The sequence below is a fragment of the Thalassophryne amazonica genome, chromosome 15 (assembly GCF_902500255.1).
Source record: "Thalassophryne amazonica chromosome 15, fThaAma1.1, whole genome shotgun sequence".
Classification (NCBI taxonomy): domain Eukaryota; kingdom Metazoa; phylum Chordata; class Actinopteri; order Batrachoidiformes; family Batrachoididae; genus Thalassophryne; species Thalassophryne amazonica.
In genome coordinates, this window is record NC_047117.1 from 26,588,477 (window position 1) to 26,605,452 (window position 16,976).

Here is a 16,976-nt window from a genome sequence, read left to right on the forward strand (position 1 = left end):
TGTCTTTACCTTTTTTATCATTCTCTGACAGGAAACCCCAACACGAACAGAGAAAAGAGCAGGAGTCCAAAAGACCGCACATCAAGAAACCGCTAAACGCCTTCATGCTGTACATGAAAGAGATGCGTGCAAATGTGGTTGCCGAGTGCACGCTGAAGGAGAGCGCTGCCATCAATCAGATTCTAGGACGGAGGGTTGGTCACCCCGCTTCATTGTTCTGATACACCTGTCTCAACCTGCCACTCACTTAGTGTTGAAACAATTTAACTGCCCAACAAATATGGCTACAAATATGGCTACTATTAGTATATTCTGGGCTGCTGTTCAACAACTGTAAACCAAATATGGACGTATATACTATGGCCCTATACACTGGACCTATCCTGACTAAATAGATCAAATCAGTTTTTAACTAGTTTTTTTTTTTTTTTTTAACCTGAGCTGGTCCTAACCTCTCTAGGGACCTTAAAATTTTTTGATAAGGGCTATCCTACCTAATCTGTGAGACATAAAGAACAAACTATTTACCACAATCACTACATTTCCCAGTGCCCCCAGTACAATCCATCCCTTTAAAATAGCTTGTTTTATCTGCCCACCTAAGGAAAAAATAGATGTGAACACAATGACGTGTAAACAATCAGACTGGGTATAAGATTGTTGACGTGTTCTGTCTTCTTTCTTATTGTTACTGGTTATAACAATAAGACTTTGGGGTTTTTGTGATATCACTGTTAAACTGATAATTTCAAAACTGTGCTGGTACCTAAAGTGATTGTTTAAAAAAAAAACATGTAGGCTGACTATATGAAATAATGGCATTTTTTTCTAAGGCAAATCTGAATGTCAAATTGAGCAATATATTAACTCATTACAGATATAAATAAAAAATAAATACACAACATATTTACACAACTTTACATAATAAATAAAACCTAGCCCAGCTACAATAATTTTATGCTAACTAAGATCGTCATAAACATTGTGTTGAGAAACAAAGAACATATGAGAACTGAACACTTACATTTTAACATTTGAGGTATAATAATATACATTTTAATCTAATGTGGCAAAGAGAAAGAGTCAGAAGCCATTTGGAACAAATCAGATATTTGATTGACATGTAGCGATGACCATAAGCCCTTTTTATGCCTTTAGTGGCTTTTATGTTTTGAATGATATGTTACCATTTACCATTATATTGTTTTTAAGAATGAGTTTTTGTTATAAATTACATGAAAATAAAACAAGATTCGTAGTATATAGATTATTTGAAGGGATTCAGATGTTACAAACCCCCACACCCCCCTGTGGATCTTCCCCTGAAAACCGTTCATTTAAACATTCCACACACAGCACAGATGATGATCTTATTCGGCTTAATGACTTTCTCAAACTTAATCCAAATTGTGGAAAATTTATCTGTGTTCACCTCAAAGCTGGATGTTTGGCATCATAATCGTCACCATTAAGTTACTGACATTTACTGTGATATGACGGGAAGGCGGGGCTTCTTATTTGTGGGGCCCAACCCACCATGCGGCCTGAGTTTCTGTTTTTAAAAATTGCACACTGTGGATGAAACGGTTCAGTGCATTAAAGCCACTTTAAAGTGTGTTTTAAACCTTTTTGTATTTACAAACTGAACTGCTCTAAGACTGGACTTGGATTTGGTTTTACTTTTTATCCAACACAATTTGAATGTCATTGTATGTTAGATATAAAATTTGAAACCATGTAAGATGGTAACTTTACTGTTACCTGACATTTTATACACATTTGATTTATTTTTAAAAATCTTGTCAATGATAATTACTTGAAGACCTACTCTTACTATAGTTTAGGTTTTTTTTTATTCAAGTTAGATCACTAAGTTGTCAGCGTTCACCCCATATTTTAATCAGGCATGATACATATATAATGGCCTGATGTGTTTAAAATATAAATAAATAAATAAATTTCCCTTTTTCTATTCACTCTTTTATGAAGTAGTTGTAATTACAGCCTATCTGAGTGACATTTAATCAAATTGGCTTTAATAAAATATGCCTGGATAATGGCATGCTTGGAAATGACAAAATTTGTTCCTTTTGAGGATTGGGGAAAGAGTGGAACCACAGTCATGTTAAAAGCCTTAACGAATAGGCCTAGCGGTTGAGGCATCCGACCACAGCAAAGCCGGGTTTGTGGTCTGCGCGGAATAATTGCTCACTGACACAGTTTGAATAAAAAGCTCTGCTAAATTGGAACCAGTGTTTTGATATCAAATCAAAGTTGTTGTTTTTTTGTTTTTTTTCATGCTCGCTGACTCCGGTGCATGTTAATTTCTTCATCATGTTCCTCTTTATCCTTTTTCTTTCTTATGCAATTTATTTCAAACCACATGTGCAGAAATCTTTTTTTTTTTTAAACACAAAACATGGCTGTGCAGAGGACATGAAGCTGCATGCCAGTAATTGACAGTCTATTTTTTTTCCCCCCTAATCTGCTTTGTACTGAAACAGTGGCATGCTTTATCTCGGGAAGAGCAAGCTAAGTATTATGAGCTAGCCCGCAAGGAGCGGCAGCTCCACATGCAACTCTACCCAGGCTGGTCTGCTCGAGACAATTATGTAAGTACCAACAGTACAGATTGGCAGAGGTGCGCTGCGTGTGGGTGCTGATTTATGGTGTTTGTTTGTCTGCATTGCGTGTGACGTGTTCTTTAAATGGAGGTGCAGTAATGATGCGTAATTCACACTAGTCCACTCGATGCTAATGGGATCCATTTGTAGACCTTTTGTTTCAGCCTAATGTGTAATTCATAGCTCTGCGATTCACCATTATATTACCACCCACACTAAAATGGACTACGGAATCACATACACACATACATGTTATTATTGGGACAGTGAGTGAAAATTGCCCGGTAATGGTTACGCTACTCTTTGATGTTCCATATCAGCGTGAGGCTTTGCATGTAAAAAATCAGCCGTTAGACACCAATGAGGAAGCTGGTTCATACATTCAGCAGCATCGACCTTTGCTCGCGCGGCAGCTCATATTTATTTGTTAATGTGGGAAGTTCAGGTGGATTTAAGATGCAGTCTGTCAACAGTGTGTGTCACCGTGTGCACGAATGTGTCTGGGAAGTTGTCAGAATGTGTCTCCAAGCATGTGGCGTGTATGAAAACTGTGAGCGCGAGCACCAGCCTTTCGTAAAAAGTGTGGCTCCAGCACTCACATTCACTCCACCACCAAAGTGCTTTGTGGTGTTTATCTGCCTCCCCTCGGACACCGACAGCATCCCTCCCAATTCTGCCTCCGCTGCTGCGCTGCCAAAGCGCCTCGCCGAGGGGAAGACTGCTCCACGACAGTTAGCTCAGCTACCATTTATGAGCCGGCTTTGTTACTGTGAACATGTTTATCAGGCAGATGTTTCTGTTTGGATTAATAATAATAATAAAAAAATACAGGAGATGTTTGGCGTTAAACATTTTAAACAAATACAATTAGAATCCCTTGGATGAAGCTGTGTGCGGCATTCCGTGGCCCAGCCCACAAATTATATTTTTCTGTGTACAAGGAGCAATTCATGCCTCGAAACACCCAAAATAGGTAACACATTGGCATGGAGAGTGTGTAGCATTCATAGTTTTGCGGCGGATCCCCTCTCTCTCACCCACTCTCACATAGTCGCCCTTCTCCCTGTTTGCCGCAGCAGTTGAAGGCAGATTAGCTCATGAATAAGTGGATTAGCAGACTTTGCAGCAGGAAACCAAAGTGCTGCTCATATTTGACTAGGACGACTCTACGCTGCTATCTATACCTATAGTCTCCCCCCTGGGGATTTAGCATAAGCTATAATTCCTAACGCACTCCCACCACCTCGCTAGGAAAAAAGTGGCTCTCTTCACTTATTGACCGAGACCGGCCTAATTACAGCCAACGTTTCAAACCGTGTTTCATATTCATGGTTGTCATTGAAGGTGCTTCACATGTAGTGTCGGTGATGAAATGTGACGATGGTAACAGTGGTCACAACACAGATATGGCCAAAAACATTTTTGAGACTCCCCTTCATACAACAATCAAGTATAAAATGGGGCCTTCAAATCCACATTTTTGGCCTTGTAGCATTTTTTTTTTTTTTTGTTGTCGTTGTTTTGAAACAGTAATGTTGAGTGGACTACATTTATGATGCTTCACATTCAACCGTTCATACGCAAGGTCATGCAGGGTGTCAGGGTGCAGTCATTCAAGGTCCTCAGCTGAACACCAAGTGCAATTTTGGGATTATAGACCTTGCTCGAGGGCACTTAGTCATGGAAGTGAAAGTGAGTGCTCTTTCTTTCACTTTCTCCACCCACATTTTTCTGTGGTCAAGGAATCAAAACTGGGACTCTCTGGTAACAAGGCTGCTTCTATGACCTGTAGGCCATCATACCCCCCCCCCCCTCCAAGTGAATAATTGACGTATCCCTTTTAAAACTTGTAAATACCAGGTAGAACCATCAGATTACCATAGCAGCAACATGTGGCTCAAATGTTCACAGACGCCACATCAGCAACCCTCGTGCACGGTGTTGTAGCTTCCTGGTCCTCCCCCCTTGGCGTGGCAGTTTTGCGGCGGGCTGGAGTCCAGGGGATGCTCGTTGGATGCCCAGCAGGGGATGAGTGAACATGGCAGTGAGCAGCTGGATATCAGAGTGGTCTAGTGAGCGTGAGTGCTGGAGCCACACTTTATGTGTTCCTCTGTATATTTTGTAGGGAAAGAAGAAGAAGCGGAAGAGGGAGAAGATGCAGGAATCGGCCACAGGTGAGACTTTGTGTTCTTTCTCTCTGTGTTGCATGTTGAAGTTGTGAGCAGTTTGGTTGTCTGGTAGAAAGCACGTTCTTGCTGTAGTTCAGCTGATGTGATGTTTACACCTATATGGAGACACTAACAGTAAATAGCGGGCACTCAGAGAGTGCATACCTCTGCCAAGGCTCAACAGTCCTGGTTATCATTCAACTAAGAGGGGCAGGTTTTCACCAAATTGCCAGTAAAGAACTCGATAGGAGAACCATCATGGATCTGTAATCTTGAGATTCTCTTCTCAGCCCAAAACGTACCACTAACAAATTATACAAATTCCAATAATTTAATTTTTGAGTATAAATCTGATGTCACAAATAGACTTAGATACATTATAATAAACTTGTATCATTTATTCTCATCCCGCTGTCAGTAAACTGACTTGCTCGGCTGTTTACTATAGTTACTTCTCTGTTCTTGTTCAACTTCTATTTTTTCTTTCTGTTGTGCATCTCATTCTCATCCCCGTCTTCACATATTACACCTACTTTGGGATTAGTCTGTCCATTCTATGCGACTACTTACTAGTTCTGGGTTCTGCACTGTTTGTTTGCTTGCTGCACTACATTATGTTTTTCCTGCTGACCTTGTTTAGCTGCGCCTTAGAGCCGCCTCTTAGCACTGCAACTGTAATCCATTGCAATCTTTAATGCAATGTCACTATTTTTGGTCTGTACACTGTAGGCCAAAATGGACAGTTAAGATTTGCACTGTCCAGATACCTCAAATTTTTAAAAGAGATGCAATTCTCTGCAGGTACAAGCCAGAGAATGAAAACGGCGTACATCTGAGAAAATGGTAAGAAACTTCTATCGCCTCCCTGTCTGGTCCACTTCAACATATGTCAGTCTTTTAAAACTGCTCAACACTGATTTGAGAGTATGTACTCACAGACTAATCCTAAAAGGGTCCACCCTAACCGCACCATAGTCATTGTGTCAGTGGTGTTGAGGCCTGAAGAGGGATTGTGCATTGTGTGCTGGGTTTGTTTAACGGACTCTGCACAATAGGCATTGGATTTTCTGTGTGAATGTGCATGCGTGTGAGTGTGGCCGCTTCAGTGTTTTTGTGTGATCACCAGCAGATGAAGTCAGATGTCGTGTCAGAAAATCATTGGTGCCAAGCTACATTGTCAGCTCAGACTCACAGACTTCATGCTTCATGTCAAGTGTTCACAGCACATCACTTTTTCAATGTTTTATGTTACAGCCTTATTCCAAAATGGATGAAATTCATTTTTCTTCCTTCAAAATTCTACACACAATCATAATGACAATGTGAAAAAAGTTTTATTATTATTATTTACTTATTTTTAGATTTGTGCACATTTATTAAAAATGAAAAAAAAAAAAAAAACAACTAATAAATGACATGTACATAAGTATTGACAGCCTTTGCCATGAAGCTCATAATTGATCTCAGGTGCATCCTGTTTTCACTGATCATCCTTGAGATGTTTCTGCAGCTTAATTAGAGTCCACCTGGGGTAAATTCAGTTGATTGGACATGATTTTGAAAGGCACATGCCAGTCCACATATAAGGTCCCACAGTTCAACTCTGAATCTCCCTGAGTGGCCCAGCCAGAGCCCAGATCTGAATCCAATTGAACATCTGAAAATGGCTGTGCACCGACGCTCCTCATCCAACCAAGATTGTGGTGTGAAATTCAAGAAGACTTGAGGCTGTAATTGCTGCCAAAGGTGCATCAACAAAGTATTGAGCAAAGGCTATGAATACTTATGTACATGTGATTTCTTAGGTTTTTTTTATTTTTAATAAATTTGCAAAAGTAATTTTTTTTTTTTTTACATGTAGTCATTATAGGGTGTTGCAAGTAGAATTTTGAGGGGAAAAAGTGAATTTACTGCATTATGGAATAAGGCTGTAACATAATGTGGAAAAAGTGAAGAGCTGTGAATACTTCCTGGATGCACTGCATTAAATGTATGTCAGATAGACTGAACATAATTTTAACGCAATGTTTTGTGACTCACGCTGTTACACAGCAGTTTATGGTTGCATGCAAATTACACACAAAATTTCAAACATGCTTGAAATTGTGATGCTGCCAAGTAAATACAACACAGATGCAGCACAGATACAGTGAGCGTGTTATGTTGCATCAGGGCTCAACATAAGCACATGCACATACATGTGTTTTGACAACACAGAATGAAATAACTGTTGATATTGAGAGATAATTTGTGAGGTTGATGGCTGCATTATCTGCTCCATGCACCAAGTCAGCCCAGAAGTAAAGTTTTATCTCATCTGTGGCAGGAAAATCAGGGTTAATGTCTGCCTCTTAGCTTGGGGAACGCTCCTTCAGAAACACTGTATCCTAACACATTTTATATGGCGTGAAAAGCAAAAGAACCTGGTATATATTACCTACTGTATTTTATGGATACTTTTCTCAAAAGTACCATACAGCTAAAAACTTAGAAGTGGAGGGTTACAGTATGTTCATCTAACTATCCTCCTCTGTGCCAGACACATCTCTCAGTCCCTGAGAAGCAGCAAAATTGCCACACGCAGCAAAGTACCATCGCTATATCCTCTCCTGCACAGTGCTCAGATTGGTGGCGGTCATATAACTGCGATAAATCCACCTAATTGCAGAAAACCTGCTACACCTGCACCCAACACAGAGCTGTGCTCCGCAAAATGTATGAAGCCTGAGACAACCAACAGTGCAGAAAAATAAAGCCAATGTGGAAGTGCAAAAACTTGCAATTCCTTGAATAGGCACTTGAGGCTGGCTCCAAAAGTGAGTAAATTCTCCTGCAAGCCCATGTTAAAATGTCCAACTTTATAGCAGAAACAAACATGTTTACAGTCTGGTAAAACAAAAACAAAACTGTTTTGGTGTCAGTGGCTAGTATAAGAAGGATATTAGAGAGGAAAGCCACCAAGTCACCCAGACATCTCTGAAGATTTTGGTCTTTTGTGTGAGTAAATGCATGTGTGTTTGCATGTGTGCGTGAACTCCCGCCCACCTCTGCTTCTGGTTGGCTTACCATGAAATTCTACACTTCCTTAGCCAATCACCATCACGTATGTGTTGTCCCCCCCCCCCCCCCCACCAAAGGGGGGTGTTGTGTGGGTGTGTGAAAACAGCTTCAATAAGCTTAATTATAGTAACTTGCCATATTTTATTGTCAGTAATGATAACAAGGATGTAACGATGGAAACAGTAGTTAGTTAGATTACCCGTTATAGGCTGACGCCCATACCACCATTCACTAGTGTAGAACTGGATGTCTTGGACGGTCACCACACGTCACAACAGAGGAGAAGTGCAAACAGTAAACGCTGGGCTGTACTTCTCACCTGCATGTCCACAAGAGCTGTGCACATTGAGCTCATTGAATCAATGTCAACATCCAGCTTTATCAATGCACTGAGAACATTTTTCAGCATCCGTGGACCTGCTCAGATACAGGAGGAATATAGTGATCAGCATGTCTGTCCGTCCGTCCGTTTTCACCATTTAATAACGCGATATCTCGAGAACCAGTTTGAACCAATTAATTCATATTTAGCATAAGGGTGTACTTTGGTGATCCCCCAACACCAGTTGATACAGTGCCCTTGGGATCCTTTTCAAGGTCACAGTGAGATATTATTGATATTTCACACACCTGCTGACCAGTTTCAATTCATCATTTACTATATGAGTGTACTTGGGTGATCCCCAACACGTTGCATTACTGATTTGTGGAACTGGGAGATGTCATCTCCTGACTTGTTTGTATAACTTATCCTTTTAATTATGTTAAGATATAAAGTTATCATTAATTAGATGCATTTTTATTTTGAGTGACAGCTAGTGTGCTGGGTTGAGGTCCCCACGAGCAGTGGTCACTACCTGTTTTCGACTCGACTTGTTTAGTCCTTTCTGCGGATTTTAGTACTAATATCTGAGTTAATATGGCTTTACTAATGCAGTTAATAGTACTGTCAGCCACCAAAGAAGTCTGTGCACCAGTATTTCTGTTGAGTAGAAATTTTAGTATAATTAATTTGTATGTTTAGCATTGTTAGCACTAAGTAGGAGGTAATTGATAGCATGGATAGTGCCACAGGTATAGAGGCAATATGGCGATCATTGTTTTTGAATACCTGCACCCAAGGCACCTGTTATAAGACCCGTCACCCTGGACACACAAACTGTAGTCATCTGAAATCAGTTGGCCAGGCCTGTTGGTAACTTTGAGGTAGGTGGATGTGTTCTTGGCTTCATTCAACCCACTCAGGCCCCATTGTTCTTGCCCACACTCCACCTCTTTACCCATTTTGGGCTGGCGCGACGTTAAGAAGAGTCAGGCGACATGGAGATCTTGTCATCCAGTCATCAGCAAATCTATGGGTGATGTCGCAGAGGGTTTGTTTCAGAATACATAGTTATCAACATAACAGGGTCTGTGCTGCATCTAGTCAACTTGCAGTAGCATAAACAGAAGGCAGACGCAATGTCGAGTGTATGGCCATCTTAAGTGAAGTAGGGCCTTTTTTTTGGCTCACAAACCTAATGAGATGCAACAGCTTAATACGATTTTATGCTACCTGGGGTTTCAGGGTATCTTCATAACAAAGGCAGCTCTTACTTTCTTTTAATTAAAGATATATGACATCAGGTTTGACTGTCACCTGTCTTCTTTTGAACAAAGATGATTTTGTCCAATGGAGGTGATGCAGCGCTCCTTCCTTTTTTTCACTCTTCCTTACACACACTCTGTCCCTATCCTTCACTCACTCACCTCACTCCCCCTGTGGGTCTGGTAGCATCTTGTTATTCCGCTCCCTTTCGGCAGGAGAAAAAAGCCAGGCAGATGTGACAAATCTGGTCTTATGTTGAAATCACCCCAACCAGACAAAGGTTTTCCACTTGATCGATTCCTGACCCAGTGGCTCTCTCTGAACCCAAAATTGGGCTGCTTTATTTTTTTCGCCACAGCCGCTTTCAAAGCACAGAGAGTGAGCACTAAGAAGCACTTTATCTCTGATCCAATAATTAGCAGCGCCTAGCCACAGCGGGATGGACACTCTTGCTGATTCTTAGTGACAGCCTTAAACTAAATGCATAATACAGAGGATACTGCCACAACTCCCCAAGCCTTCAATTTAGCAGATCCCAAAGAGCTGGATTGAGGTTAGCTTGGTGTAGATGCTAAAAAACATCGTTATATTAACTTGTCTATTTCGTTTGATCTGCCCTTGCGTTACCTAATCTTTCTTTCTGTGTGTGGAAAAAAAAAACTTAAAATAAATTGCTACATTGTGTTAATTAGTTAATTCGGAAAGCATGTTGTGTTGCATGGTAATACACGTCGTAATGACTGTTCAACATACAGTGAAATACTGTAGGTACGTTTTCAGAATAACTCTTAAAGTAACACCTTTATGAATTTAGTTCAAGTTTTTATGTCTGTGAGGAGAGAAGTAGAGCCGAGTTGTTGAATAGTGTTTTATGCCTGACGTTGGGGTGTTTTGTTATCTTTAGCGTGTCAAATGCAGCTGGCTCTCAACGCCGTGGAAACACAATCTGACAAGTTTTACTCTGACATTCTGGAATAAGGTTTCTGTTTCCTCCTCCTCACTTCATTCCCCATTCGTTTGTTTTCATTCACTAACACCAGCTATGCAGTGTTACTCATCCTACACTGCACTTTCTGAATCCATCATGCTGCATCTTTCCTTCTTCCTGTGGTGTTGTTAGCCTTTTGTTTAACTAAGCCTGCTGATTCAGAGCCTTTTTTTAAAACACTTATCTGACTGAGACACATACATGCCCCCCAGGCTTTCTCCCCTTTTCAGACACAGCACTTTTTCATGGCAAAAACACTCTAAAAGGGGGGAAAAAAATCCCTCTGTAAATCATATTGCTTTGTTTGATGAGTTGACATACATGAATTAAGATACATACATACATACAATTAAGATTTGCATGCAGTTGCACAGCCACTCATCTATATTACCATCTTGGCTCATACTATTCCATAAATTGAGATGACCACACAGAAATTAATTCCTATATGTGCACAGATTGACCAGTAAAAGGAACAATGGTATTGAGTGGGTGGAAGTGCAAAAACATCTAAAACTGATGATAGTTGTCATATTCCGATGTTGAAATCTTCTGCCCTAACCAAAGCATGAACTGTTTTATGAACAGACCAGTATAAGATTTAGTCACGTGCAATAAAATACAAGAATGTCCTACACTCCCCGTATTAATTTGGAATTGGCTAGGAAGGGTACAACAGTTTACTGATGCAAAGTGGAAAACAATTTCAAAGTCGAAGATACAACTTCATCAATACAGTGATTACGGACTAGATCTAAATGTACTATGAGTCGGTCAACTGTTCAATATTAATGTTGTAAATGGGTTAAGTTGCTATGCTGCTACTTCTTGCCTTTAAATTCTCATGAAATTTCCAAAGTCTTTGAACTTTATGTTCGGTTCACAGTTTATAATTGCTGTCATACCCATTTAGACATGGAACGTTAACCGATGATGTTCATGTTTTGATTAAAAACAGCTGGATTATTTTTCTGGTTTTGTTCTATGCTGTGCTTTCTGTATCTGAATGTGATGCTGCCCCCAGCAAAAGCAACACCTGTGCGCTGCAGTACACTAGAAAAAATTTTGAAAAAGGTCCCTGGTTTTTCATGAATTATGTAGTTCAGTGATGCATGGAGTCTAATTTAAAATTCAGATCACATCTCTTTTGGTTGTAGTCTAAATTCAAAATACTAGTTTTGGCTTAATTTATCATAGAAGATGAATGTTTACATTAAACAAAGAGTTGTATCAGATTCCACTGAATTGGAATCAAATCTTTAAAACCTATTGTCACTGAGTTGTATTTTAGCCCATATATCTAGATGCATATTGGACAGTTTTATAAGGGAGTGATGCACCCTCTTGACTTGTAAATGACTATTATGGCTTCCTCATCGCTATGCTCCCCATGTTAGTTATGGTGGGATGCTGTCATAGTAACTAACTGGACATGTACACTCAACAAAAATGTTGCGTTTATATTTTTGTTGAGTGTAAAAATAGAATTCTGCCCTACAGAACTATAAAGTGTACTAAAAACATACACATATGATTATCAGTCACTTGTAAAACTGGAAAGTATTTTTCGTTTTCTATACAGGCTTACTCCAGTCAAGCGTCACAGGGAGCTGGAGCCTATCCTAGCAGTCATAGGGCAAGAACACGTAAACTCCACACAGAAAGTGATCCCAGGACTTATTGCTGTGAGGCAACTGTGCTAACGACTAATCAGTCATGCTTTATGAAATAGTTCACCCTTACAATTGTAATATACTTGTAGAATTCAAACAAATGTGAGTATGCCCCTACGCAATGTCACTGACATGTCAAATGTTTCCAAATTACAAGGGTTATCAATAACTGCATTACATCTAGGTTGAAATATATATATATTTTGTCATTCGTATTCTGGTATTGTGGAAGCTTCCCTCAAGTGTTATGTTACAGCCTTATTCCATAATGGATGACATTCATTTTTCACTGAAACCTCTACACACAATACCCCATAAGGACAATGTGAAAAAAGTTTACAATATCTATCTATAGATATAGATATTTGCAAATTAATTAAAAAAACACTTAGAAATCACATGCACATAAGTATTCACAGCCTTTGCCATGAAGACCAAACTGAGCTCAGGTTCAGCCTGTTTCCACTGATCATCCTTGAGATGTTTCTACAGCTTAATTGGAGTCCACCTGGGGTAACTTCAGTTGATTGGACATGATTTGGAAAGGCGCACACCTGTCAACATATAAGGTCCCACAGTTGACAGTGCATGTCAGAGCACAAACCAAGCATGACGTCAAAGGAATAATATGTAGACCTCCGAGACAGGATTTTCCCGAGGCACAAATCTGGGGAAGGGTACAGAAACATTTCTGGCACTTTGAAGCCCAGTGAGCGCAGTGGCCTCCATCATGCACACATGCTAGAAGTTCAGATCCACCAGGACTCTTCCTAGAGCTGGACACCCATCTAAACTGAGCGATCAGGGGAGAAGGGCCTTAGTCAGGGATGTGACCAAGAAAAGAACTCAATGGTCACTCTGTCAGAGCTTAACCATTTCTCTATGCAAAGAGGAGAACCTTCCAGAATAACAACCATATCTACAACAATCCACCAATCAGGCCTGTATGGTAGAGTGGGAAGCCACTCCTCAGTAAAAGGCATATGGCAGCCCACCTGGAGTTTGCCAGAAGGCACCTGAAGGACTCTGACCATGAGAAACAAAATTCTCTGGTCTGAGACAAAGATTGAACTCTATGGCGTGAATTCCAGGTGTCGTCTTTGGAGGAAACCAGGCACCATCCCTACAGTGAAGCATGGTGGTGGCAGCATCATGCTGTGGGGATGTTTTTCAGCAGCAGGAACTGGGAGACTAGTCAGGATTGAGGGGAAGATGAATGCAGCAATGCACAGAGACATCCAGGATGAAAACCTGCTCCAGAGCGCTCTTGACCTCAGACTGGGGCGACGGTTCATCATTCAGCATGACAATGACCATAAGCACACAGCCAAAAGGAGTGGCTTCAGGACAATTCTGTGAATGTCCTTGAGTGGCCCAGCCAGAGCCCAGACCTGAATCCGACTGAACATCTCTGGAGGGATCTGAAAATGGCTGTGCACCAACACTCCCCATCCAACCTGATGGAGCTCGAGAGGTGCTGCAAAGAGGAATGAGAAAACTGCCCAAAGATAGGTGTGTCGAGCTTGTGGCATCATATTCAAGAAGAGTTGACGCTGTAATTGCTGCTGACGGTGCAGCAACAAAGTATTGAGCAAAGACATGTGATTTCTTAGATTTTTAATACATTTGCAAAATTAACCATGAGGTTTTCCAGACATGCACGGTTGTGCTGTCGTTATACTAAAGTGACTATTTTTACACACATCACATCGTACATGTCTAGCATTTTACATCATTAAACAGTGTGCTAGAACACATTCTGGGGCAAGCGTGATGTCACTCTGTGGTTTGTGATGGTTATAGACTGTGACTATTGCATATCCTGGAAAATGACAATGGCGCAAAAGCTAATAAAAGTGGTTTTGTTGCTCCCTCACAACAGCATTAACCAAATACTGAAAGCTCCACGGAAGCATCTTAGAACTTCTTTCTTCTGCAAAAGAGGCAGCACTCAGTTAATGGTTTCATTATTTGAAGAAAGAAAGGAAAAAAGTAATGAATAAGATGAATTAAATTGGCCTTCAGGGTTACAGCTTGAGAATTAATTTAGATATCTTGTGTATCTGGTGCGGAAGGTGAGAGGGTCATTTTTGCGTGCATGTGTTTTTTTGTTTTTTTTTAATGACGTCTTTGTTCAGTGTCTTGAAAAAGGGGTTGCTGAAGCCTTGTGGCTGCTCTCCGTCTCTCTTCTCCTCTCACTGTGTCCTGGTTCTGCTCCCTCTGATGTGTGCAGCCAGAAGTCAGCTGTCAAAAGGCTGATGAGTGAGGAGGGTAAGGGCCAGGAGAAAATCCCTCTTTTTAGAGCGTTCCGGGTTTACCCAATCTCACTCAACTGCCACTCATCTTTCGCAGCCTCCATCCCTCCTTTCTTTTCCTTTTTTCCTCTCCATTTCTTGCCTCTCGCCTCCTCTTTCAGACCCTCGTTTCTTTCTTTGCACATTTCTCTTGCTCTGTCACAGGCAAACACACAGCCGAGCAGTCAGCCGCGCACTCCAGCCGCAATTAAGCCAGATTCGGCGTCTGCCTCCATTTCCCTGAGTCGTTTCAATTTGGCACCGGGCCTCCAGGCTCGGCGTGGCGCAGCCCAGTGCCTCCACACCCTGCCTTATTAGTGACCTGGGATAATTGGGGAAGGAATTTGGATCACAAAAAGTGGCTCTTGGTCTTGCTGTGAGGGGCTCACAGGAGATGAGAGGATGTCTTTCAAAGTGTACTTTGCCAAAAAAAAAAAAAAAAAAAAAGAAGAAATAATTTGGGTGGAAGGCACAGCAAAATTTTCGGCATAAATCAGCATGACGGCCCAGCTAATGTTTCTGTGGGGAGGAAATGGAATCGGAAATGATCTCCCCCACCGGCCTCCCAGTCGCTCACTCCTCTGACCTCCACAAAGACGACTCTGTGAAGAAAAACGAGCCTTCCGATGCTCAGAATGCGGACTTCCAGGGGGCGGCAGCACGTCACACTCTGTGTAATTTAAGTGCGCAGATGTGGATGGAGCTTAAACGCAGCCATCTTTCACGCTGAAAGGGTTTGATCCTGGATTTATTTGACAAATGGGAAACCAAAAAAAAAAAAAAAAAAGGTGCAGATCGGATATAACCTCCTGAAAGACGTGTTTACGTGTGAGAAAAAGCAGTGCTTTCCATTGTTTAAACGGGCTCTGATATTTGTTTTGATTGAGTCACAAGTCTATTGTGTTGTGGCCAGCTGGAGAAACAGCATGAGGGTCCAGATTTTTGTCATGTCTTCTCCACTTCCTCTCTCTAACACCCACCCCCCGCAGCAGCTCCCGGTGCAGCCGTTCATAAGAGGCCGATAAGTGATCTCATAAAATACCCCCCTTGTTGTGACATGCTTATCTCAAAATGAAAGTTCCTCAGGTACGATGGGGTGAAGTCAGGAAATGGGCAGCGCGGCTCAGAAACAGTATTTATTTTATTGTATTTCGTGCAATCTGGCTGTTGTTAAAGGAGGCAAGAGCTCCAACTTTTTCCTAATGCTCTTTCTCTTCTTTCACTCAGTTTCTGCCTTTTATACCCTTCTGCTTCTCTTCTTCTCCGTCCTCATGGTGCATGTGAGTGGCGGCACAGACGCCTTTGAAGTGAAACCACACCAGAAGGAGCAGTCATTGTGCGGGCTCTTTGAATGTGCCGCAGCGCCCCTGATCTCCCCCACCCTACCTCCCCCGCTCCCCCCTCCCCGGCCCGCAGCAGCTCAGACTGTGCCGTGCGGGGGCATGAGGCGCTCGGCCAGACTTCAGCTGCCCGGCCCCCCCCAAGCGATGCCGGCTTAGATGTGGGCAACACCCAGCACCCTCATCCCCTCTCTCCCACTGGCGCCCCCTCCTCCCACACCCTCCTGTGTTCCTCCGGTCTCACCCACACATGCCTGAGGTTTGTGGTTTTGGTGACTTCCCCTCTGCTTTCCCCTTTTGACCACAGCCAAACCCCACCCTCCAATATTGCACACAGGCCTGTCCTCTAGTCTCTCTCTCTTCCTCGGCCCTTGTCTTATTTCTTTTTTCATGGGAAGTCCCTCTTGACTCGTTAGTTTTTGGGAACTACTACAACAGAGACCCCATATTCAGACGTCTGTGTTTTGGACTGGAGAGGGGGTTGGGGGGGAGTGCTGACAGAGCCAAACATTTTTTTAAAACTGTGCTTTCATTTGAAGGTGTTTTATAAAAACTGATTTCCTCCTGTGTCTTTAAAGGGGTCATATTATAAGTCTTTTCAGTCAATGCGTGTCTTAAAAACAGATATTAAAGATGCTGGAAATGATGAAGTGGCACTCGATGTCACACTAGAACCAAAATCTCAACCCCCCCCCCCCCCCCCCCCCCCAAAAAACACTGCAGCCTCCCCAATCCTTCCTCCTCACCCCTCTCTCCTCACATCTGACAGAAGGAACGTCATAGAGTCCTTATGCCATATGAGGGAGTCTCTGTTGATTCTTGTCCAACCACATTCTTGGTTAGAGGTCTTTTCAGCTGATGAAAATAGCTTTTCAGTGGGGAAACTTGTTCCTGTCTCCCATGTTGAATTCACACAGCCATGTGGGTCTTCACTCCCAGGTGTTGTCACACTGTGATGCATATGAATTAGTTACGTATTTAAATATTTTGTTGAGTGGCAAAATCACGTAATCCACCAGTCTCCCGTGGATTTGGGGCTCTGAATGACAGATGATGTCACATTCCAACTGGCAACACAGAGAGCTGCATGTTGCTGCATCGGGTCCTCTCTTCATTTGTGCAGAATTCAAAACCCGCGTCGGAGCTTCGGCCGATCAGAAGCCCAGTCTGAAGCGTCGGACAGTCACAGGATATAAACGCTCAGTGGGTGTACCCCGCTGCTATTACATATGTAAAAGAAG

General features: G+C 41.9%; 1 protein-coding gene and 1 long non-coding RNA gene across 4 annotated transcripts in view; one reads left to right on the forward strand and one right to left on the reverse strand.

Moving 5' to 3' along the window:
* Positions 1–16,976, forward strand: part of LOC117526457 (lymphoid enhancer-binding factor 1-like) — a 22,269-nt gene continuing 5,293 nt past the window's right edge. The window contains exons 1-4 of one of the 3 annotated variants that reach the window (XM_034188536.1): positions 1–194; positions 2,505–2,612; positions 4,750–4,798; positions 5,594–5,635. In XM_034188536.1, coding sequence (XP_034044427.1) covers positions 105–194; positions 2,505–2,612; positions 4,750–4,798; positions 5,594–5,628 — 282 coding nt within the window. In that variant the 5' untranslated portion in view covers positions 1–104 and the 3' untranslated portion in view covers positions 5,629–5,635. The remainder of the gene's footprint in view (positions 195–2,504; positions 2,613–4,749; positions 4,799–5,593; positions 5,636–16,976) is intronic. The other 2 variants (XM_034188534.1, XM_034188535.1) reach the window with 2 other exon arrangements.
* LOC117526462 lies at positions 1,561–16,824 on the reverse strand. Its single transcript, XR_004565293.1, has 3 exons — positions 16,752–16,824; positions 14,540–14,545; positions 1,561–1,572 (listed from the first exon to the last, which is right to left on the reverse strand). It is a non-coding gene; the product is annotated as an uncharacterized LOC117526462 (long non-coding RNA).